Below are 25,106 nucleotides of genomic sequence, written 5' to 3' on the forward strand. Positions count from 1 at the left end.
GAAAAGCATGCATTTAACCAAAGTTTTAGAGGGTGTGCTAAAATGTAAATGTTCAAGCAACTCTTGAATCATTCACAGTAATCATTCCTTTGCATTTATCATGCCAGTGCATTTATTGAAACACAAAGCCACCCACGGCATCTATGGCTACTATGTTTTGGACAAAAAGCTAAAATAATATGGTTTCTTCTGTACAAGAAAGTTTGAATGGTCATTGTTGGGAATTTTGAATATTTTCTGTGATCTGTTTGGTTTTCCCTTTGTCTCCTGTTTCTGTTCTGTAAAGTTCTCCCTTGGTGTGTCTTGTTGTGTTGCTTCCTGTGTTTTTCCCACTTTGATTGTTGGATTGGCTGTGTGCTCCACCCCTCTACCCATATGTATATATAGCCCTGCCTTTCACTTTCTTCTCTGTCAAGTCATCTGTGATGTTGCCCGTTTGTTGAGCTGTTCATTTTCTCATGTTCTCGTCTTGTCTTTTCATCCTCACCTGTTTTTGTAGTTGTATTTTTGGACACCCTATCTTTCCTGCATTCCCTTTGATTCCTTAGTTTGTTAGTTTTTATTAAAGTAAATTTGCTTCCAACTCCTGCTTTCGCTTAGTGTCTTGCATTTGGTTCCAATTTGATACAGATACTTGATACTTGATACACCTGATACTTGACACGAGGAAATACATTTAACGCATTTTCTGTGGCTGAAATGTCGCCAGATACAACTGATGGTTTCCAGCCAAAAGGCTTTTAAGACAAACATAAAAACACCAAAAATGTTAGATTGAAATTTTAGTTAGAATTGTACTTTAACTACCAAAATTCCTTAGTTGAAGCTTTGAAATCATCAATCAAAAAAAGCAGCAGTCAACCAGCAGAACTACTCACATCCAGGTACTTGTTTGCCCTTTGATGGAGATGGAACTCTGCTACTCCCTAGATGCACTGTTTTGGAAAGAGTAAATGCACACTGGTTTTGTTTTTGCTTTATCAAGCAACACTGGTTGAGGAAATGCGTAACACATACTGTACACCTGTACAACTCATGGCGGGACAGGAAACATCTTGCCACCGGTAGACGTGTTCAGTTATGAATTAGAACTTAAAATGCAGTGCAGTTCCGACATATGAAGTGTCACAAAAAGCCACGGCTAGTATGAAAGTTTGCAATCAAATTTTATGATGGAACTATACTTTTCTATACAAGGAAGCATCTGGAGGGAGGCTGCTATACAGTAGGTAGCCAAGGCTCAACAATGAACTGATTGGTTGATTTAGCTCTTGTCAGGACGAAAGCTAAAGAACGAGGGAGGTGAAAACAAACAGAAACATTGTACATAGAGGTATAAAAGAAACCGCCTGCACGCTCTCGCCTACATTCACCCCAGAGGTGCGTAGTTCTACTCTTAAGGCACCAACTGAAACTTATGGCTTCCTATATGCAATTTGGAGTACAGCAAAGAGCAGGAATATACAACACATTTCGTACACTTGCAAACAACCGATTTAACACTGTTGTGAAGTCAACCTTTAAAAACGATTGACACAGGAACTTTAAATAATAACTCTTGTGCTTCAGTACATCACTATAACCTTTATATGTATAACATCTCTGCATTGTGCTTATGGCTCATTTATTGACAACATACAGTAGTTTACTCCTAAGTAAACCGCTACACACAGGAGTCAGTGAAACTATCTGTTCAGTGCCCTCCAGTGTTGCAGCACTGAAGTAGTGTCTTCTTCACGAAGACAAGTATTGGTGAGAAAAAGTTCACCGTGGCAATCAAGCACCTTATGAAAGTCCCATACGTAGCAAGATTTGATAAAATACACCAGTATTCAGTGGATGGAGGCTTTGAAATGTATAGGTGAGGGAGACATTAGCATTCAGGTCATCTCAGGTTCCAGACCGCTACTTGACCTTTTCCCCCACCCCTATCTAGTCCTAACCCGATAGCATTAAACTGAGACAGTGGACACTGTGATCAAAGAAACTAGCATTTAAGTCGCTGGAGTTTGGAAATGATGCATTTCCAAACGTTCACCTTTCTCCTCCCATACAAGCCTCTTCTCCATCCGATCCCATCCCTCCCCTGCGCCATTATCTGCCGTCTACTTCCCCACGCTGGCTTTGTGTTTGGGGTTGTGTTTCTGCGCAATGCCGTAGGGAACGTGCGCAGCGACGGTTCCCATCTCTGCTGCCCCCTCCACATGAAACATCTGATCATCAAAGTAGATGTGCGGCCTGATCTTCTCCAGCATGGGGCCCTTCGGTGCACCCGCAAGGAACAAGGCCTCGTCGATCTCTAGCCCCCAGGCCCTGAGCGTCTTCAGCGCCCGGATCCCGGAGCTTGCCGCGCTGCGAGCTGTGACCAAGTAGGTGCGGATGGGACAGTCCAGGCGCTGGCCTTTAGCGTAAAACTTCTTCTGGAGCTTCCCCAATGCTTCCAGGAAGCCCTTCAGAGGACCCTGTCAGAGAAGAAGTGCTAGTGAGATTGTGTTTCATCTTGCGTATGCCCATCAGCTAAACAGCAGTTGTGGTCTCATGCCACAATGTTACAAACAGACATTTTATTTTAATGTAGAACAATGTGATGCCTTTCCAGCATAGAGCTTGTTTATTAAATTGCTATCAGTCCAACAGAATGACAATACCAATTGTCAAGTGTCTGGCTTTTGATGCCTATTGAGACCATTTATCACTGATTTTATTATGCATGTATTGATGGAATAATCATTACAGAATCATATGGTAAACATCAATAGTCATTTAAAGGTGACTTGGTTGATGGAAAGGGCAATGTGAGGCCACAAGCAAATTAGTTTTCAAAACATCACTACATTCTGAGTTGGTAAATACCAAGAAAAAGCAGATTGAAAAAATAAAATAATAATAAAGAAAACACGTACATGATCCAGTAGCGTGTCCTCATTCTCCCTCTCGTGTTCGAAGAATTTGTCCAGCCCGTGGGCCTTGAAGATGCGCTCGGACTCATCGGAGAAGAGGACCGCGTCGCCGTCAAACGCCACTCTCAGCTGAGACTCTGACACCTCAGTCAGCTTCTCCGTCATGAACATGGTAGCTGCTGCGATGCCTGAAATAAAATGTAAAAAAATAACGGGTTTTGCTGTCAGTCAGCTTTCCTTTGAAACCCCCACACTTGGTTTTACTTTAATGTACTTAAAATCACTGAATAGCGTTAAACATCACGGCACTCAAATTTGATGCGCTTATTTACTTCCCTGTACTTTACCTGCTTCACCTACGTACACAACTCTCTGACTTCACTTCACTTCATGTCATTGTCATTTCATTTTAAATTAAACTAAACTTAGAATAACTCACTATCTTCATCTTTAAATGAAACTTCTAGATCATTCAACAGGGGGTTCACGAAGGTACTGCAGGGGGGGTCACAAAATCTTTGGTTGATTAGATATTTTATATATATATTTTGTTTAATTTCCCCCCACAATTTCAAATCACGTTAAATACACATTAACATGAAAATAAACATATTAATGTAAAGGGATAAATGGGGGTAGCACAGCATGTTTGAAATAAAGAAAATAATAATATTTGAACCTGGGTATTATTTGAATAGCTTAATATTGAAGGCAAAATTATAATAATAATGTGTGTTTGTAAATTTCAATAGGCCGAGTTTAATATAGAACGCGTATAGTAGGTAGGGGGTTCCTACTTAATCTCTCCAGTTTGGGGGTCCCAGGCCTGAAAAACGTTGAAGACCCCTGCTCTAGATACCTTGAAAGCTGCAGATAATTGCATATATGTTGATCTCCTTAATTGTCTTTGTTGTAAAGGATCCATTAGATACTTAACCTTATCATGGAACTTGATGGATTATAATGAAATAAGAAGAAACACTTCATTGTTTTACATCTAACTTAATTTCCTCTTAAATCAAACAAAGTAGTAACTGCAGACAATCGTGTACCAACAAGATCTAAGAGTTCCCAAACAGATTTTACAGTCCATTTCACCAAAAAACACGCCAAGGCCTGGAGACACTCTCCTGTGGAGTTGCTTCTGAACCTAATGAACGGAAACACTCCTTGCTTGAGTCAAATGAAACCAGCTTCACGTCCCTGTTTTAGCCTCAGAATGGCTTTTATGAAGTCCTCAGTACATGGAGTATTACCGCGCGGCTTTGCAGCTAATGGAGACCTTTCAAGTAAAATGTCAAGGACGCTTCCTTTGCTTGTCTTTGTATGCGAGTGTGTGTGAGGCGGTGGTTCCCACAGAGTCGCTGCTTTATTGACATAAAGCTTCACAAGTCACATGATCAATGTCCCTGAAGTCATTTGGAGAGGTATGCGGTCATGCTGTGATCAATCAGCGCTCCAGTTAATTTCCTCTCTGCACTATATCCTCAAAGACACAGTGTGTGAGGCAGCAAACGCAGTGTGTTGGTTTCTGGTTCTTAAAAATAAATTTTCTCTACGTGGTCTGCTCTATTTCGATATAAGCCCTTTCATAGGCAATAATAATGCCGCCTGTAATGTGCTGTGCTGAATAGATTTAAACCTTCAGAAGCAGTTGTCACCTCAGCTCCCTCAAATTGCGCATCAGTACGTTCTGTTTCTAGCATATTGACAACGTGGGAGCGGACCACAGCCGGAGCAAATGACATGTGGGTATTCCCTATAGTGTACCTCTGGTTTGTCAGGACACACAGGAATCCATCAAGTAAAATGCAAAGGGAGGAATGATCTATATGCTGATTTATGGTAATGTCATGGCAGCGGTGGGGAGGATGTCAGTCACTGCTGCTTATTATGCAAACTGGATCTCCCAGCAAACTGACTGCTGTCTGTGTACAAATGTGACTGTAAGTAGTTTTACACATTTGCAATGAAAGCAAAGTAAATTTGGTGTTTTTTTCTTTTTTTATGCTGGAACGTAAACATTTTTACTTTCTAAGGTTTTATTTGATCAATGACACTTATTTAGAAAATACTTAAACTATAAACAGGTTTATACAGTGTCACAGTCTGTAGAAAAGAGAATAGAGTGACATCACATGGCACCAAGGTGTATCAATGTAAAAAATATATATATACATTACATCGATACATGTATACATATTCTTATTACCTACATTGTTCTTTGTTCTCAACACTGGTACACTTTGAGTAGGATCAGCTGTAACAAAAAGTAATTTTGTTACAGCAGTAATCAGTGATTCTGATTCTGAAAGGTAGATTCCAGCAACATTTCTAATGTTCATTATTAGGCTGACGTGTTTTGGGGTCTTCATCAGGGTCACCACAGTGTCCTGGTCTGACAGAATTAAACTTCTTTCAGGGTACAGGGTGGATTCGTTGCCAGTGTTTGAAACTAGATGCCCATTTGACTCAGCTTGCACCTTGAAAACCATATTTATTTGTCCAGATATTTCTGACCAAAACAACGAGTGAGTGAGGAGTTGCAAATGTTTGAATTTAATTTTACAATGACAACCATTTGTGGAACTGCTACCATATACAGTAGGTATGCCAATGGAATAGAAATTCTGTTATAGTAGTTATAGTAGTTATTTATTTATTCTCTACCTTGTTTTTTCACTGACAAATGTTGATTGTTTTCAAGAATGTCAAGTACCACTCCAGGAAATCTGCTTGTTTCTTTCTGCTGTTTAAATAATGCATGACATGTTAATTAATGAGCTTTACAGGTGCTCGAAGGCACATTGGTTGTAGGACTATCCAATTTTATATTTTTCTCTATATCAGTTGAAACACGCCGCATAATGAAATCCAAATATATCCTGATAACTGAGTCTATTTAGAGTTTATTGTGACGTTAACATCTTTTTTTGCAGCCATATTCTTAGATATTTGAAGTACTGTGTGTCACATCTGTGCGCGTTAGTGTCCTCACCTTCAGACAGTGCCTCCCTGACCTTATCAGCGTCAGCAGACAGGTAGAGGTTGGTTTGCCAGGCCTTCAGGTAACCGATAGGACTGCTTCCCCCCGTCATACAAAACCTCTCAATGAACAAGTCTGAGGGCGAGAGGAAAAAAATAGCAACGAGGTTTTTAGTTTCAGTGCATCATCATGTTGTTCAGTTAAAACATTCAGTACATTAGCGTCATTAGAGATCCGTTTCAATATTGCTACGTGTTTGTCTATTAATGACGTTTTATCAACATCATGATCTATATTTGTTCGAGACGCTGGGCCTCTGAGTCACAGAGATCATGGTAAGTCACTGCTGGGGTAATGGAAGGTGATGTGGGTAAGAGACGTAAGAGGATAAACTTGCAAGTACTTAGTAAAAGGTGGAGTGTGGCCAAAGAGGGAGTTACTAGAAGGGGTTGAGAAGGGGTAAGGTGATTTGAGTTGCAGATGAGAGGAGGGATGAATTAAGACCTGTGGGAAAGTGCATGTTTGCATTTTGGCCAGGGAAGCCTCTTAATCCACTGCTGTGGACTGATTGAAAGGTATGTGGAAAAATGAGACTCAAGCAGTTTTCTACATATGAGCTGGGTTCTGCTCAGGGTTTATGTTAGCTCTCATGTTAGCGGATGGAATTTGCACCAAAACTGTAACACTAAAATACTTTTTTTAGAACAGTTTCTGATTTTAAGTAGTTAACATAATGTTGATCCAAGTTCAAGTGTCAAAGTGTTTAGATAAGCTTTGTTTTACTTGGCGCTACAGAAACAGGATGTGATATAATGACGACTACCAGTTGCCGTGCCAACTGCTCCATAAAGCGGTCCCGTGGGACTGTGAGAGTTGTAAAAAAAAAAAAGTTAAAAAATAAGCACAGTGTATAATTGCATTGCACATTCCTTTTTTACTGGTGGAGGAAGAGCAGAGCGTAGTATTAATCGAACGAAACGTGAGTGAGTCTGGAGGAAGTGTGGTCTGGTCATTGGGTTCCACTCTAGGTCCGTATACTAATCAGAGTCTGACTCCAAAATGCCCATATCCCTGGGAAAATAATGTCAGTTTGGCCAATGCAAGGATGTGGGAATATGTACAGATTTATATACAGTCTATGATGTGTACACACATAACATAGGCTGATATTTATTTGAGAAATAAATGAAACAGATGAAGAGAGACAATTGGAAAAGAATAAAATTAATGCTGGGATTGAGACAGATATAGAGTGAGTTTGAGTACAGTACAATTGAAAATTATAATACACGGAAGTGTAGTAATGAAGAAGTTTTAGTGATGGTGAAGGATTTATAAAAAGTTAGTATTAGGCTTCCACGTGTCAAAATTACATAGAAGACGTTTTTCACCGAAAGTAACTCATATTCCTAATTGTTCCACCGTTCTAAGAGTAGCAGACAGCACACAGCACTCAAACAGCAGACAGCAATGTGGTGAAATAGCACTTGCTTTTTTAAAAATTTCAGGTTGTTGATCAAATGTTTTGTAAAAGGATAGTTCATTAAACCTAAACATTTCCATAATATACTTATGCTTCTTTGCACTAAAACAAAGGAAAACATTTAGAGATGTCATTATTTAGGGATTATTACTACTTGCTGCTTCTATATATTTTTTTATACAGTTTTATATGTTTATTTACTGTATCTTACAATATGTTATATATCTCACTATATACTATATATACCTTCATATCCATGTTATTGCATTATATGTATACTGTATATTGTTTTATTTGTACTTTTATTTTATATTTATAGTTTGTATATTGCGTTTGTATATTTTGTAGATACTTTATATATTGTCAAATGTCTTTTTATAAAATTTGCACACACTTTGTATATTGTTTATATATATACCTAGAATAAAATAGAACAGAATAGAATATAAATGTATTGTCACTGATCTAAAAACCATTGGAAAACAGTTTGGCAACTCCAGTATGTCATACATTCATTCACAAATACAAATATCAATAAAAAGATAATAAAAGTACAACTCATGCACACATTTCAGGTTCAGTGCAATTCAGCTGAGCATTGGATATCAGGGGAGATGACGGTAACAGCTTGTGGGTAGAAGCTGTTTCTCAGGCTATTTGTTTTGTTTGTTTTTTTATTAACCAGTATCTTCTCCCAGAGGGCAGAGGAGAAAACAGAGAATGTCCAGAGTGAAAGATCTTTGGAAATACCACTGGCTCTCTTTTCCAGTCGCCCAGTGTAAATGTCTGTGAGTGGAGGCAATGGTGATCCAATAACATGCTCAGCTGCCCCTATCACATACTGGAGATCCTTCTTGTGCTCTTCTGTGCAGCCTATGCTGCTCTCTATGGCTGACCGGTACGAGTTGGTGAGCATGTGATGAGGGAGGGGAGCGTTTTTTAACTTCCTGGGGAAGCGCAGTCTTTGTTGGGCTTTTCTCACCTGGTGTGAGATGTGCCTGGTCCAGGTGAGGTCGGCTGAGATGTGAAGCTCTCCACCGTCTCGACCTCCTCCCCGTGAATGGAAAGGGATCTTCTGAAGTCCACTATGATTTCCTTGCTTTTAGTGATGCTTAAGTCCAAAAAGTGCTGAACCTCTTCTCTGTAGGCTAACTCGTTGTTGTTTGATATCAAGCCTACTATGGTGGTATCACCAGCAAATTTGCCGAAGGTGTTAGTGGGGTGTATAGGAGAACAGTCATGTGTGAATATGGAGTAGACGACAGGGCTGAGGACACACCCCTGGAGCGTGCCTGTGTAGAGGATGAGGGGAGATGATGTGTATTTCCCTATCCGTACATTTTGTGTTCTGTTGCTGGAAGTCCTGAATGTATGTGCACAGTGAACTGTCCAGGCCGAGGTTGCAGTCTATCATGCTGTTATGTTACCGGTCCAGCCCAGTTGAGATCAAATTGAGCTATGTGGCTGCTGAACTAAAATGAATTGGACACCCCAACCTGACCCTCCCAACCTGGTGAATATCAAACTTCTCACCACCAATGACATCGTGGTTATTTTCTCAGACCTTACAAGGATCCCTGCAGACCTACATTATATTCCTGTTTGGATGGGCTGGCCTGTATTCACCATAACTAAAGGAGTGTGTAGTTGTTTGGAATGACTCCATTTTTATTTTCAGTGTTTTTTCTTGTCCCTCAAAGCCACATACGACCATCATCAGCCTCAATTGGTGGTCTTCTTTTGAATGTGTGGTTCTATTTGTACAGACAGCATATCAACCTGGAAGGCTGCCATTCTAAATATACCTGAAAATGATCAGGTCATCAGCAGGTAAAACTCTCTTGACGTCTTCTCAGGATAAGGACGACCAGAAGAGTCACCCTCACACACTAGTTAATACTCACTTTTGTCTATTCTATTTGTCTATTGTCTAAACCAGTGCGGGGATTTCTGTACATAATGATTTTCTGCGGTTGGCAGATAAAGATAAAAACAAATGTTGAAGTAACGGACCTTTCAGGTAAAACTGGTGGAGTGCACCTTGAGTGCCAGCTCAAACTGAAAAAGCATTTTTAATTCAGAATTATTACCTTCCTTTCTTGCCCCTCTGGAGCTCGATGGCAGATGTCCAGCTTATTGTGAACCGGTGACACTGATAAGCAATTTACTGAAATGAGTTTAGACTGTTTGGCCATCCTGTCTTGGAACATTCATCCAAGTTTATGCAATATATTGGATAAGGCACTCAACCACAAAGAGGTGTTTAGGGCGAAATCCTGAGGAGAAAAAAATAGTCTGAATTTTTCTTTATCTTGGAACCAAAGTTCAAATTGTGTGGCGTAGTTTTAAACACATAAGGGAGAAACAAAGACAGAGATAGAATGTGTTTCATAAACAGGCAGGAGGCAAAAGGAGAAGGAAACTAATAAAAACTCGCTTGCTTTAAAGCCTCAGAGTGATTTCTCCATCACTCAGAGAAACAATTGTGCTCTAAAGACTTCCTAAACGGTTTATTCAGCTTTGTAGTGGACACACACAAACACCTCATCACTTCCGACCTCGGAGCGTGGGAGTCACTCGAGGGAAAATGTCCTTTTCATTGATCTCTTTGTGTTTTTTTTTCTTGCCTGAAAAAATGTTTTCATATCATCTATGTTTGTATGATTTATTTGCGCGTCCAAAAGATCTGAAACATGGTAATGGCGAAGCAGGAAGTCGAGAGGGGTGGGGTGGTGGTGGTGGTGGGGGTTGCTATGAATGGACAGCTGTGGTGTAACGTTTGATTTTTGCCTTCACAGAGGCTAAGTGTGTGTCCGTGCACAATGGAATACTATGCATATTGATGCACGGGAAAGTTTGCATTTACATAGAGAGTGATATTGTAAGTTATTGCACGACCTCTCGCTTTCCTGCACACATTTGCAGAGCCTGCCAGTCATCCTGGGCCCTGGGTTCTACAATGTACAGAAGTTAACTAGATGCATTAAACTGCTGTAGGGAACCTACTATATCCTGTCACTCAGAGCCCAGTGCAAATTATAGGGTCACCAGCCACCTGAGTGCAAGGAGAGGTAACATTCTCCAGGAGATACATTCTCCTGCTTTGGTTAGAAATATGATGGATATAAGATGACAGATAATATTTATGTAAATAGGACTAAAGACTAAAAAGACTAAAAAGCTAAAAGATCAAGTAAATGTTTCACGGCCACTCGGGGTGATTCGCAGCAGGAATTATGCTCACCAAACTCTTATGGCTGTTATCAGAGAAGCAGTGTTTTCCTTTATTTCTGCAGGAAAAGTCGGAGGTCAGGGGACTGTTCGGACGGATTGGGCCCCGCATGCAGAGAGCCACCGGAGAGATCTAACATGGAAGCATCTGGGAGGCCGTGCGTTGCTTTGGTGGCTGCGCTCAGATCTGTTTTTCTTTCAGGCCTCTTGGATTATTCTTGCACCCAGAGGGACGCGGTCTTGAACTCACCGCGGTCTCGAGCTCAGAGGATCTGAAAACATTCGCGGAGCTCGACAGGAAGTGGTCTGAGAGGAAGATGTCATCACAGGGTCTAAGATTTTCCCTGGGAAGAATCCTATCAGTCAGCTGTTCATACACTCCGGTGTTTGTCTCTCAGCTGAGCTTGCGTCAGTTTCGGTGTTGTGAACGATTGGATTATCTCATGACATCAAAGCCTGTGTCTGAACGCACATGGGAGACTAGTTTGCACCACTCTAGATGTAAATGTGCATTTCTTTTGACCAACGTGACTTTATTAGCTTATTAGTAGTATTGTTTTATTAGTTAGACTATATGGGTGTTACTGAAAAGCAGCAGCTTATGAAACCTGTCTGAACATTAGGAGAACACACATGCAGCTCATTCTGATCTCCATCTGGTATCTCCACATCTGTGGAGGGCCACAGGAAATAGTATAATTAGCATTTCATTGCTAAACAACTAATTGTACAGTTAGACACTACCACATTCGCTGACATCCCATGACTAGTTTGCTTTGCAAACTGGGAAATGGGAATGAAAATGTGAAAATTAAACGCTCCTTTTAATGCCTGATTACAAATTGTATTCCTAATTCAGTTTGTGAATCCGGTCATTCTTTTTTTCTAACTTATTTAATTCATACATTATTATATTTGAGATATTTACTGTAAATTATGCGCAAAGATTCACATTTCAAATGGTGAATTACTTTCTGATTTATTCCCACGGATAAATAAACTTTTAAACTACTTTAGTGGTGCCTGTTTGTAATGATTGAGACCATGACATGGTCCTCTATATATGTATCAGCCTCTTTACATTTTTAGAAGAGATGCTTCTAAATGGGCTCCAGCTCAAACACATTTAGTTTTGGGACTTGGTAAAGGTTAGAGAAGAGACGGTTAACATAGAAAAGGTTTGTGAGACAAAATATTTTCATTTAACCCAAGCAATGATCTATTTGTGACCTAAATCTGGACACAGGTGGAACTCTGTGTCAGATTTTGACATCACCATTCCCTCTCCCTATAAGCTACGCACGCTGCTTTTTAAACTCTCCACTATTACTACTTCCATTAAACCATTTCATGTGCATGAATCGAGAATATTCAGAGACGGCACAAAAGTAGGCCTCAGAACATGAAATCATTTTCTCCCTTGATTGAGAAAGGAACAAGGTCTTTTAATAGATTCAGAATAAGCAGCTTCAGGGGGATGTGTTCCATCAGGCTACGTGTAATGAGTTTGTCAAACTCATATATGTCCGTGTGGGTGCTTGAAATCCAATATCATATGAAGCGCTATTAATGTGCTAGTAGCCACTGACAGGAAGCTATTTTTATCTGGCATCCTGTCGGCTGCCTTGTGTCTAATTCTGCTTTTGCAGTTCAATTTTTGTAGACTTACTGTGATGGTTGATGGTGTTGATGAGGCGGATTCCTACGTGTGCGTGGTTGTACGTCACTAACACGATGTCGAACAGCTCCTCACTCTGTGGGTACAGCTCTCTCAGCCGAGAGTTGACCGTCTCCAGAGCCTGCCGGGGCACAGCAACAGTCAGCTAAAACGATAAATTCAAATAATAATCTGTGTAGGTTTGTGTGGATTTGAACCTTGACGAAGGGGAAAGCAGGTCCAGGGGTGAAGGGTTCGTTCTCGTGTTCGATCTGATACCTCAGATACTCCTCCACACCCTGCTGCTCAAACACTTTCTGCTCGCGCTCGGTGCGAAACAAGACCCGAGAAGAGACAGCAACAGTCACCGCGTTCTCCGGCTTCGGCTGCAGAAGGAGAAAGACAAGGCAGAGAATGGAATGATGAAGAGGAACAGAATATCAAGAGGATAAGCAAACCAAGAGTGGAAAACACCCAGACAGGAGAAGTTAGGGGTGTCGGAGGAATGGATGACTGTAGTCTTTACCTAAAAAAAAAAATTATCCTGATACTTGAGCTATGATATTATAAAGTTCATGCCTCTACTGCTTTTATACAAGAGACCTCAGGGACGTCATCAGGACTTCATCTCCATGCATTTAAGAACTCGTCATGTCTCAGTACATGCTGGGCTGAATGTTTTGTGTCAAATGTTATCCGGTTGTAATGCTGTTACGTTATCTTGCACTTTTGAGTTGTGATGTATTAGTAGAATGTTGTCATACAATTACGGGATAAAAAGACAATGTATGCTTAGACACATCACCATGCTCCATACTCAGGATTCATTCACAGCGGCGGGCAAAATGCATCTCACTGCAACTGAGTACATTTGTGAAAATGATTGAGATGGGGAGGGGAGGCTGGAACTCAGAATCAATTTTCTCTTTCTAATCCTCTAACAAAAACTACTGCTACTACTTGTTCTGTCAGAAAGACCAGCCAGAAAGAACACCAAACTGAAGATGGATATGATTGGTGGCTTAATAAGCTGATGGATCTGATGTAATTCCTCTTCACTCTGTGCTCTTCAATTATTTATACGGACACTTGAGGAAAAGGAAAAAAAGCATAACAGCTTTCCATCGTTTTTCTTTTGAAATGGAAAAGTAGTGAATCAAACTCATTGAAGATTGAACAAATCTGATGGTTGAAGAGTATTTGAATATGCCTATTATTTACGCACAAAATGTGACCAAGGAAAACATTTGGTCATGCAGCTACAAATTCAATACAATACAACCCCCCCACACATTCTGCCAACAAGTCGCACCATGATCCCTCCCAATCATTTTTGATATAACAACATTTAACAACGTCCTGGGAAGTGCACGTTACTGAGGAGCTGTATAAGACCCACGTAGCTTCCTTCTTAAGGTTTGTGCAGTTCACTGTATAAACAGAATGGGATTAACCCTTAGGATTTTATAGGTACAGCACATTGTGTATGTGCTAGAGTTTTTAAATTGTACGGAATACTAGATAATGGCCACTTTTGAGCTCTGTTTGATTTTTATCCAAGATTATTGCTCCATGTGGAAACAGATGAACTATACTAGATGCCATGGTGGCATCATATTGCTCACATGTTGCCTAATGTGTGTTTATGCTCAGCCATTGGTTGCCGTTGGAGGGGGAGGGCAGCATTCCTATGGGGGCACCGGGCAAATATTACCCACAGTGGGCAGCTGGGCTCAGTTGATGCCTGGGTGGTGAAAAGACCAGGGTGAGGGGACAGACGGGCCTAACCAATTCAAAGTAGAATAATATGCTTGTGAACGTGTGCGTTCTTATATAACTTTGCCTAAATGTGCGTGAAATTCGTAGTAGTACCAAAACTTTACCTGACTACAATGTGTAAATTGTCATTGTGTGTGACTGAGTCGGGGTGGGAATATGTGTACTGAGACATTTACACGTTTGGGTCCAAATCATGCTGGGTGTGTGTAAATAGGCCACACGACCTGACAGGCACTCTGAGCCATTGTTCCTGTATTTAGCCCTGTTCCATCACAGCACGGCTTCCTGCTGACAGGTCACCCACTTACCTGTTAACACACACACATCACTTTGTCAGGATTAACCCTGACCCACTTCAGACTGGAAGTTGAAGTCGCTCAAATATGATCCCGTTTTCCCCTTTCTTTTTTCCTGTCAGCAAACGACAGAAAATGTCTTACTACGCCTGACTAGGGTGGAAAATGTGACATTAAATGTTGTACTAGAGTACGTGTAAATGTACCAGAGAGAGAAAATAGCCGTGTGTAAAGGTGTAAAGTTTGCTTTGTGTCACGATGAAACCAAATAACACAGAGAACATTCAAAAATTCTAAAGTAAAACGAAAATAAACACACTAGACAAAATGTGGATCTTTCCCTTCTTTCCCTCACTTAAAAATAGAATGATACTCGGTGACGTTTTTTTCCAACTTAAAAAGGCTTTAAACTTAAAAAGTCTAGCGTGCTGACTACTCTGTATCTACCAATGGCTGAGTTCAAACTGATGCTAAAATTAAATATATACTGTATAAATACTCAATTAATTGGAATATCCAAAAAAAAACACAAGCTGAGACAAGGTCAACTGGATTTATAGGTTTCCTGAAGACGTTTTGTCACACATCCAAGAAGCTTCTTCAGTTCCTCGTGTGTGTAATGGGAATCGGTGCTAATGTAAACTTCAAATCTAAACTGGGTCTTCCTAATGTAGACTTCACGAACGGGTCCTCCTCCAGAAGTCTTAAAGCAGAACATAACTGGTGCTACAGTATGAGGGGCTTCTGTCTTTGAAACACCAAAACCAGAACAACATGCCATAGCGAGCCTTCCACTTTACTCATGAACCCTTCTGGTACATGATGCTAATGCTGTGTTCACAACATATCAGAGTGACCGCTCAGTATTATCTAACAGTACATGAGTCATTTCACGTGCTAACGGTATGCGTGTTTGCGGTGTTTCATTTCACAATCTCGATAGAGGACCACCTACCTCCGTCATAAGCCCTAACTCCAAACATGTCAGCAGTCATTCAGGGCTGCAACACAGCTCAAGAAAGGACAACAACGCATTGCCATTACACGCAGAATGTGCGTGAAGTTTACCTTACACACACACACACACACACACACACACACATATATATATATAGTTGCATGATACAGCGTGGTGGAATTTCTGTCACTTAGTTTGAGTGGAAAGTCCGTATGTACCGGCAAAAACAAACAAACATGGAAGTTTCATGTTATAAATGGACAGTAGTAGACTAGGGCTGTTGCGGTACACCAGTATTGTCGATAATCGCTGTATTAAAAAAGGAAATATTATTATAGTGTTAAAAATGTGAATATGATAATAATGTGTAAATCTTCGATGCCCAATTTAGGGATTTAGTTCACAACCTGTAATATTTGGCCAGTCTTCAGGTGAAGAAGACCAGACAGGATGCAGATGGAGCGGCAGTGACACAGACAAACGGAAATTCAAAGTAGATTGGGTTGGGATTGGGATTATCTTTTCACTGAGGTCGATAGCATTGTCCGTATGATTAGTTTGGGGCGTGTTTATTGCACTAGTAGGCTACGTACAGTACTGATTTGTCCCATGTTACTTTGCACTGAATGTCTTTGTATTTGAACATACAGGATAGGCCCAAGTATTGATCCATGTCTGTCTTCAAATATGAAGAGTGCTACAATTATTTTCCTTATTTAAAGAAGCCAGAGAGATGTTCAGTCATTTTTTGAACCTAAATTTGAATCACAATAACCAGTATCATTCATGTTTCAAAATTAATCTGTGATAATGTTTATTTTGCACATGCATGCTATATATATATATATATATATATATATATATACATATATGACCCTCGCCTCCGATTTAATTCTGTCCCTCCAATTTGGCCATCCCTTGTTTAAATGATCTACGCTACTTGAACACAGTGTGTGTTTAACATCTGCCCATTTTCTCCCATCCTACTGTTATTTTGAATATCATGACATGAATGAAGTTAAAGATGCGTTTCCTGAATTTTGCCGTTATTATTTACATTTTGTTGATATCGTGACAGTATTGTTATCGTGCCATTTTTTTGTCCACAATAATCGTGAAGTGAAAATCTGATATTGTCACAGCTCTGTAGTTGACTAGAAGAATGTTACACTGGACAAGCAGTGACACTTGACAGTCAAACTTCCAAACAAATGTTTGACAATGGTTGTGTATTTCTGTTTTGTCGGTCAGGAACATTATTAGGAAGATAGAGTAATAGCATGATACGCTCATCAAACAGCTACCATCCTCATCTAGACATAGGAAGGGATCCCACAACATGCGGTAAATTCAGAGCTTGTAAAAGATCCCCTCTTCAATACGTTAAAATTGCAGAATCACAGTGATAAGGACACACATTAAAAGGCCACAGCGTCTGTTGGTCAAAACACAGCATGTTGGTTCAGTTGGTTCATCACAACGTGAATCAACATGACAGCACACATAATGATGCTTCAGGCCAGGATGCTGGTTAGTAGAGTGGGTGGGTTCGTGATCATGCAGGCACGGCCGTCACAGAGGAGGTTAAAGGAAGGTGAAAGGGCAGCGGTGGTGATCGTTCAGCAGCCATGGACACAACGTTTGACCTTACATAATGATGCGACATACTTACGAAGAACACGCCTCCCTCCACCTTCCGGACTCGTCTCCCTGCCACCTTAGCAGAATGACAGTTTGTTTTTATTCATCAGAAAGACTTTTTCACATCTGTAGAGTTCCCTTTAGAGCCCTTTTTTTTTCTTATTGTTGCAATGTCTGATAGAGAAATCAGATTTGTACACACTCTCTGAAAACTATGAAGACACGTCTAAAAACAGATGAATGTTCGTTTTTAGGGCTCTGGTTGCATTGGAGGACTCAGCGTTCAGAGACAGCTTTGCAGATGTATGAGACCTTTAGTGCAGCTTATCCGTTAGAGTCAGTTTACTCTATGAATAACATGTCACACAGTCTGGGAGAAATCCTGGAGCAAGAGTCCAGTTCTATCCTGCGATTTGATACCGGCAGTGTTAACTGCCTGCCCCCTCCCACTGGGCCTCCTACCCCCTGGGAATCCATCCATCACAAGGCTCCTCTGCACAAGAATTTGAGTTTGAATCATTTAAATGAAGGCTACAGCATCTCATGATTTAAATAGTTGGGAATAAAAAATAAAAAAAAACACTCATGCATGTTTATATGAAGTAGCACCCAGCATTCACTCTATATAATAAACCTGTCAGAGCTTTGCCAGATCAGCAGGGTTGGTATCTGGTGCATAACCCAGATCCATGACTCATCTGTTATTTACATGTCAGAGGCTTGGAGACATCCCCTCTATCGGCGGAGAGAAGTGGAAGGGATTTCCAGACAGCAGGCGGAGACAGACCACAGGGGGGGAAAGCAGTGGGAAAAAGAAAGTGGTGAGAGTGTGAGCAGAGGGTGGCGAAGGTGGGGAGCAGTGGGTACGCTGATATTTATAGATAAGGTAAAGGCCAGTGATGATGCAGTCCGTTTCTAGCCCTGGCAGATAGGGTGACACTAGAGTGTGAGTGAACACTGCCTGTGTCTGCAGTGCTCATGTGGTGGTTGTTCTGACGTCATCCCGACGTTCTTCTTTAATTTAAAAAAACATCCATGTGAACCAGGAAGTCACAGAAATCCCAGATATTATATGTGTAGTTAGTGTTAGACTCTATTGCAGTTTTACAATAAAGATTTGTGACGTTGTTTTAGACATACTAAAGGTTCAGACATTTCAGCTGTTCATTGGACACTATAGCAACAAACACACACAGCCAGAGTTGTTGAGGACTGTCCTGCAGTAAGTGGTTTGACCAACAGAGACCTGACCTGGACACACGATGTGTGATTACAGGAAGAGAAAAGCGGATATGTCTCCAGGATGTTCTCTTTTTTCTTTTGTATGGAGTTCATTGATAAATTATAAACTTCACATTGCATGGCTTTTTGCTGTACTGTAGCTACAGCAAATGACATTTAAAAAATTGACATCCAGTAAGCACTATATTTTCTGCCTTCTTTGCCTTTGTGATTTATTTTTTTCATTTACCCGGTAAAAACGCGACAACTGCATTCATTACTGTGAGTGTTTAATGCCTAAAATCCAGGCAGTAGTAAAGCTAAATGATCGACTGCAGCTAACTTAAGCTAATTAAGCTAATGCTGTATACTGCCATCAAATATAGTCACCAGCCTTGTTCATGACCAAAGTCCAAGCGAACACCCTCCTCTTATGTTATTCACAAGTTATGTAATAATTGGTAATAATTGTCATTTAGTCACATATAAGTGTCTTTGCCATTTTAGAAAAGGTAAGAAGACTAAAGAAAATACTTTATTCAGCACAGTGGGAAAATTTGCCGTGTTTTAGCAGTAGACAGTACACACAGGAGATAAAAAAAGTACTCCAAATAGAAATGAAATACATTAGAAGTTGTAGGAAAAGGGGGTTTGGGTTAGCCTTGGCCTTTCAATGCATCTTTGCATTTCCTACATCAAGTTTTCTAAACTGTCTTCTAAACACTGGCAGTCTCCTTGCAGCAGTTCACAACTAATGTCAGTTATCAATTCAGCGCTAAACATTTTGTCTACACAACTTTCCCGACCATGAGGCAGTATTCAGACTAAACTCTAAGAGATATTAGTCTCAAATAGCATCAACAGTGGTAAAATAAAAAAAATATGATTAAAAAAAATGAAAACATTAAGTTTTGAAATGATCATCTCACCTTCAGCAAGTGTCGTCAGATAGAGATAATAGTTTCCTTTCGTTTAGTAACCACCCTCATTTCTTACAGTAGTGTCGCTCACCATAAAAAACAGTGCAGTCTAATTAGGGATCGCTACAGATTTGTTTCCAATTCACAGGGTCTGCTCAGTTTGACTTAATGTTATTATTGGTTCCAGAGATTTGTGGTGTTTCCACAATATTTTACCTCTACTTGGAACATACTGCATATGACTTTGCTTTTGTGCAGCTTTTCTCTGTCATACTTTCAGGCCTGACCGTGCTGTTGTTAGAGTTGGAGCTTCTGTTGTGTTTTAGATCTCCCTCACACACGCAGGATGCAGGAAATGACTTGTCTTAAAAAATTAAAAAATAAACACAAGAGTAAAATCACTTTGATTTTGTTTCAAATCAGTTTTCAAAAGTTATTACAAAATCCATGTACATGAACCAAAACCACATTATAGACATTATAAGATTCAGAGCTGTCTGATTGGGCGTTAAACCGCCCTTTGAGCTCATCATTCTTGATCCAATACGCTGCAGATGGGAGCTTCAATTTAATATGAATTCTCCATAATCTGACATGGGCTTTCAGTGTTAATTAAAACAATGACAGATGTAAGGGTTTCTACTTCATTAATGAAGCCTCTGTTGTTGTGTAAAAAGTATAAAAACAAGTCCGGTTAAAAAGCTGTAATACCTTAGATTATTATCCCTTATTTATGTTTGATACTCATTCTATGTTAGAGTAGCCTGTTACATAAGTAATGGAAAAAGTCTCATTACAGAAACCACACTATAGAAATCTTTGGTCAAGAGTCTCTTGGGTGGAATAAAACTAGTCTACTGAGCCTGCAGGATGTTAACATGTAGGGCTCTCCAGCAACAGGCCCCAAGCAATTCAGAATACCTATCACCCTATATATTATACATGTCTTTGGTTTGTTCAGTTCTAATCTAGTTTTACAGGCATCCATTTGATTTAAAAGCCCCGTAATCTGAGTGCTCTATTACCCATGATGAATTATCGCATGCTGTTTATGCTAATGCTTGTATCTACGTGCCGCTTCAGGTGAGGGGATACAGCTGCATGCGCATTGGACAGTAATATGATGCCGCAATATTTGGACTGATAGCTAAGCACTATCACTGGTACATGGATGTTTACAGTCTCAAAATAAACCACTGTGACCACGCTAATCCTCAAGCAGCCCGAGATTACTCAGCTACTTTTAGCTCTGGTTCCTTGACTTTAGACCTCGTCCCCTGATTCGTTTTTAATTCCAGCTCGCGAAAGATGTGCTAAACTGCAACAATTCCCTCGTGGAGTCGCTCGGATTGCCCCTGGGGCCTGTTCCTGGATCCCCTAATGCTACAGCTTGTCCTCTTCAGCGTGCTGATGTCCGGCGGTGCTATAAGCGACGCTAAACCTTTGCCAGTGAGTGTGACTAGTGCTCCTCTAATTGTCGGGTCAAATCAATGCTGAGTTTTGTTTCCATGAGGGTAAATAGGGACAGACTGATTCAGTACAACTCTACTTCAGAATTTTTTTTTTTAAAGTAAGACAGTATATATATATGTGTATATATATATATATAAATAATATATATATATATATATATATATATATATATATATATATATATTATATAATAAAATGAAAGTCTCTTATACACTTTCTGTAATTCAGTTGAGTTTAGACAGTGAAAGCAATGAGTGATCCATCACTAAAACAGTAGGCTTAGCTCTAGTTAGGTTAGCGTGTTAGACTTATAGACTTAGTCTTAGATAGACTTCAGTCATTGCAAGAGAAATTCCTTAGTCACAGTAGCTTAGTTTTACATAAAAGAAACACAACTTAAAAAAGTAAAAAGAAAGGTAAGGTAATAGTAAAACATAGAACTGTAGACTACAGAAAATAGTGCAATCAAAATAGTGGGCAAAACACTGTTAGCTTAGCATCTAACTCCTGAATGGCAGTACATACAAACAGGAAAAATGTTTTTAGGTATTGTGTGTGCAATCTGATCGCAATATTTGTTGAATCGGAATTGCTCCTTAGACACACTCTATCTGACCTTGCCCGACCTCCCGTCCCCCGATGTATGAGCTACGCTTTAAAACTCACATGGGCGAAGTAAACATCTGACTCAAAAGAATACGCTGGGTGGGAGCAGGAACAGGGCAGAGACAAAGAGACGGGGGGGGAGGACAGGGGGATGTTTGATGGAAATCAGCTAAGCGATGATTTGCATCCTTGCTGAATCATCTGAGAAGCTGAAATAAAAGACGCACACAGACGTGTTTGCAGCTGTGAACAGGCAAACTTGACTTACTGTTTTTGGCTTGGTGGTGAGGCCCAGGTGGTCTTTGTCAAACTCTTCTTTCTCTTCCCATGATCCTCTGCTCTCCCCGTTGGACGAGGGGGCAACTTTGAGCTCCTTGACCTGTCCGCTCATCACCTGCACAGGGTCCAGGCTCATCTTCACCATAGAGAGTCCCTCTGTCTGCGCTCCAGAAGCTCACCACACTACTCTACCTTGGGGTAAAGACGCCGCCGTGCTCTTCTTCTTAGGCAAGAGAAAGTGGTGCTGTCAAATAAACAAAGCGGCCATCTGCAGCGTTTATCAAGACTCTCCTAACCGCTCATGCACATTGCTAGATGTCTCACTACGGTGGTTTGCTGGGCTTGCACCTAGAAAGCCGTTCTATCCTCCTGTTCACTTGTCTGTATCCTTTTTCCCCCCCCTCTCAAGAGGATTATTGCTCTCTGCATCCAGTTCCAGAGGACATGAAAGGCGCTCACCCGTTCACAAGCATTATCCCGCACACAGTTCCCCCTCTGTTACAGTATGCATGCGTACAAACACAGGCACACACACACACAGCCTGTCCTTTGCAAGTGTGTTGCAGGCTGTGCAGCGGTCCATCTGCTGCTACCTCTCTTTCTCTCTCTTTCCCCTGTCAGTGTCCCCCCTCCGCCCCCGTCTCCCTCCCCCCTCTCCCCCTGTGTCCCATTCGATCACTCTCTTCTCAGCCCCCCAGTTTCATTCGTTCCCCTCCCAGCCGACCTATCACAGACTTTCTTCCTTATTCAGCATGGCCCCGCCTCCCCTCCCCACACTGTCCTCAGTGTTTGCCCAAGAGGCTCATGGGACATTCAGGCACACTCCAAGCACAAAAAAAAAAGCCATTCATGATGAGCCGTGTAATCTAGAAGGAAATCCACGTTGTTTATTGTTGTTAGTTACTTACTTACTAACGAATGCTGCAGCAGAGATGTTGTTTGTGGGGACAACGAATCAGGCGAAAACCCGGATAAATCATCAGAGCCTCACCTCATACCTAATTTTACATGTTGCTGTCATTCTGATCTGAAACATGTAGGTTTAAGCAAAGCATCACTACTTTGGTAAACTAAAACTTAAAAAGCTAAAGCTAAAACGGCCAGGCTCCTGAGTGTGGCGTGAGACTCAGTGAGGGAGGGGTTGATGAGGAGCTTGGGGTACATTAGCCTAAAGGTAGCAGATAATGGATGTAACCTTCATTAAAAACCAAGGTTGACAGAGAGTTAAACACGAGGCCATTAGCATCCCTACTCACGTGTGTTGAATAGTGTTGGAGTGTTTACAGCAGCCGGACATTTCCCTGGTCTGTTGTAATGTTTTATACAAAGATGAATTAATTCATCAAAAGGGAAAAAGCTTTGTGTTTTCAGCTTTGAGGCTGATGTCACTACTCGAAGGAGTATATCTGCTATAGGTGGTGCAACACATTTCGCTTTCTCTAGTAGCAGTACATTCATTTTTAAGTAATGCTCACTACAGAGCTTTTTTTAATATGATCTGCATAATAATACACATATAATATCATTTGGTGCACCAGTCACCTCATCACATACAGAAATCAACGTTGCAGGTGTAAATACTGTCTGGTTGACACAGTTTAACATGTAGATGTGTCTGGACGAACAGGTCAGTTTATCAAGATTTTCCTGGGACAAAAGCATTTTCATTCATTCTATAACATATGTCAGTGTATGTGTTTCCTAATATTTTAGTGAATGGACATGGGTCTTCTAAGGGTGTCCTGTGGTGTCTGGTAACAGAATGTTGTCAGTGGGAGCCTTTGGGTCCTATGTGATGAGGGGAGGGGCCTCTGTGGATCATCCCACAGATACTTGATCAATTTGGGATCTAGTGAATTTGGAGGCCAGGTCAATACTTTGTGCTGTTCTTCATTGTTTTGCTATGGGGTGGGGGTGTCTGGCCTGGTCTAGGTGGGTGTTACATGTCTAAATAACATCCAGACAAATCCCAGGACCAAAAGTTTCCCAGCAGAACATTGTATTGTCACAAGATGTTTTAAATGTTATTTACTTCTCTTGTCAGTGGTTATAATGTTGTGGCTGATCAGTGTAGCATTACCATTATTAGCTGTGGTTATGCTTGTAATTTGTGTTTTTATTCAGCACTAGTATTGTTTGTTATGGTTCTACTTTGGAAATAGAAATGTTTGTTTAATTCCTTCCTGCTGCACAGTGGCAGAAATAGAAATTAGAAAATATATTTCTAAAATATAATATTTACGCTACGCTGTCCCATACCACTATTTGCGATTGACCACATTGGATCCGTGTGTTCAGACAGCACCAAATATGTGCTTGTGTTGCTGGGGTCATGACACATTGAACGGAGGCGTCAGTAACTATAAAGCTGTCTTTTTTTCTGGTGGATTCCTTCCAGCATTGCCCGCACAGAAGCCTTCTCCTACAGTGCGGAAAATATAGACTGGCTAGATTGACTTATCCTTCACAGTGTTCTCCCAGAAGCAGCAAAGATTCTTCTCAGATCGCTGCAGTTCTGGAGTTTACATCGTCTTAGTGTTTCACACTGTGGTCGTCCAGAGTATCCGGGCAGATGACAATGGAAAAACACATGACTTGGAATTGTTATATTAGATCATATAGTATTGGTCAACCTCCAGAAAGAGTGGATCCTACATTTCCCACACTGCAATGCAGGAACATCTTTTATCAGGTTTATCCTGCCTTACATACATGAAACTATATCACAAAACCTGAAATACCGGCAACAAAGTTGAACTTTCTAACCCATTAAGATTCTCAAAATTGGTGGGACATGAGAACTGTATCAGGGTCACTCTTCTAAATATTAACAAGCTGTGAAGGTTTTGTTATATATAATAATTACATAATACTCCCAAGTGTTAAGTCCTAAAATAAAAGTATGAGTAGTTCTAGTATTTGTGTCAAGAGTAGCTTTGATATTAGTCGTGATAGTAACAGGAAGTGGTCCTTTGGTTTCCTCATTCATTCCTCTCTACTAGTGGTCATTTCCAGTGACTGTGATTCTTATTCAGGTTTACTTGTCATGTGCAGGATTAACTACTCTGGAGGGTAGTGGGGGGAGGACTCTCCCAGCTGTCGCTGGGCGGACAGGTCTCCAGTCTATCACAGGGCTAACAGAGAGACAGTCAACCATTCCCAGTCACACCGACGGCCAATCGAAACTCACCAGTCAACCTAACGAGCATGTTTTCGGGCGGTGGGAGGAAGCCAGAGTACCTGGAGCAGCTCAGCCATGAGTAGCACAAAATGAAAATGTGACAGGTAGTTGGTAAAAAGTGGTATGTGGTAGACCTATTGCATATTGTATTGCTTTGGCAGACAGGGTGTGTTTTCAGTGTCCAGTGAATAGTTTAAGTTGAGGATCCTAATGGCCTGCTGGTAGAAGCCATCTATCAGTCTACTGGTTGGTGCAGGCTGGCTCCAGGACCGTCTGCTGATTCTGCTGCCTTCCGCGAGCTCCGTTTCTGGTAAATGTCCTGAATGGATGGGGTACTGTTTCCAGCAAAAATGCTGAGCCCTTTCCACCACTCTGTGGCTGGACCAGTTCCCGTTCCCTGCTGTGACGCAACCCGTCATCAGGATCTCCATGGTGCACCTGTTGAAGTTTGCGAGGATGTTAGAGTTCACACCAAACTTCCTCAGTCTAATCTGG

At 40.9% G+C, this 25,106-nt stretch overlaps 1 protein-coding gene across 2 annotated transcripts; it reads right to left on the reverse strand.

Annotated features, from left to right (window-relative positions):
- Window positions 1-1,149: 1,149 nt before the first annotated feature.
- nt5c1aa (5'-nucleotidase, cytosolic IAa) lies at window positions 1,150-22,036 on the reverse strand. 2 transcript variants are annotated; one of them, XM_047605658.1, is made up of 8 exons: window positions 21,890-22,027; window positions 21,420-21,650; window positions 16,963-17,007; window positions 12,476-12,643; window positions 12,270-12,399; window positions 5,899-6,021; window positions 2,904-3,088; window positions 1,150-2,462 (listed from the first exon to the last, which is right to left on the reverse strand). In XM_047605658.1, the coding sequence occupies exons 2-8, from the start codon at window positions 21,573-21,575 to the stop codon at window positions 2,106-2,108; spliced, it is 1,164 nt and encodes a 387-aa protein (XP_047461614.1). In that variant the 5' UTR covers window positions 21,576-21,650; window positions 21,890-22,027; the 3' UTR covers window positions 1,150-2,105. The 2 variants fall into 2 exon arrangements, with proteins under 2 accessions (XP_047461614.1, XP_047461615.1); XM_047605659.1 differs by lacking the exon at window positions 16,963-17,007 and having other exon boundaries at window positions 21,420-22,036.
- Window positions 22,037-25,106: the final 3,070 nt, after the last annotated feature.

The sequence above is a fragment of the Mugil cephalus genome, chromosome 14 (genome assembly GCF_022458985.1).
Source record: "Mugil cephalus isolate CIBA_MC_2020 chromosome 14, CIBA_Mcephalus_1.1, whole genome shotgun sequence".
Classification (NCBI taxonomy): Eukaryota; Metazoa; Chordata; class Actinopteri; order Mugiliformes; family Mugilidae; genus Mugil; species Mugil cephalus.

Excerpts from the sequence above, each read along its gene's own strand:
- nt5c1aa (XM_047605658.1), bottom strand. The coding sequence starts at position 21,575 with ATGGTGAAGATGAGCCTGGACCCTGTGCAGGTGATGAGCGGACAGGTC. Across the intron at positions 17,008-21,419 it reads TCACCACCAAGCCAAAAACA|GTGGCAGGGAGACGAGTCCG; the intron begins GTAAGTCAAGTT and ends CATTCTGCTAAG. Across the intron at positions 2,463-2,903 it reads AGGACACGCTACTGGATCAT|GGTCCTCTGAAGGGCTTCCT; the intron begins GTACGTGTTTTC and ends CTTCTCTGACAG.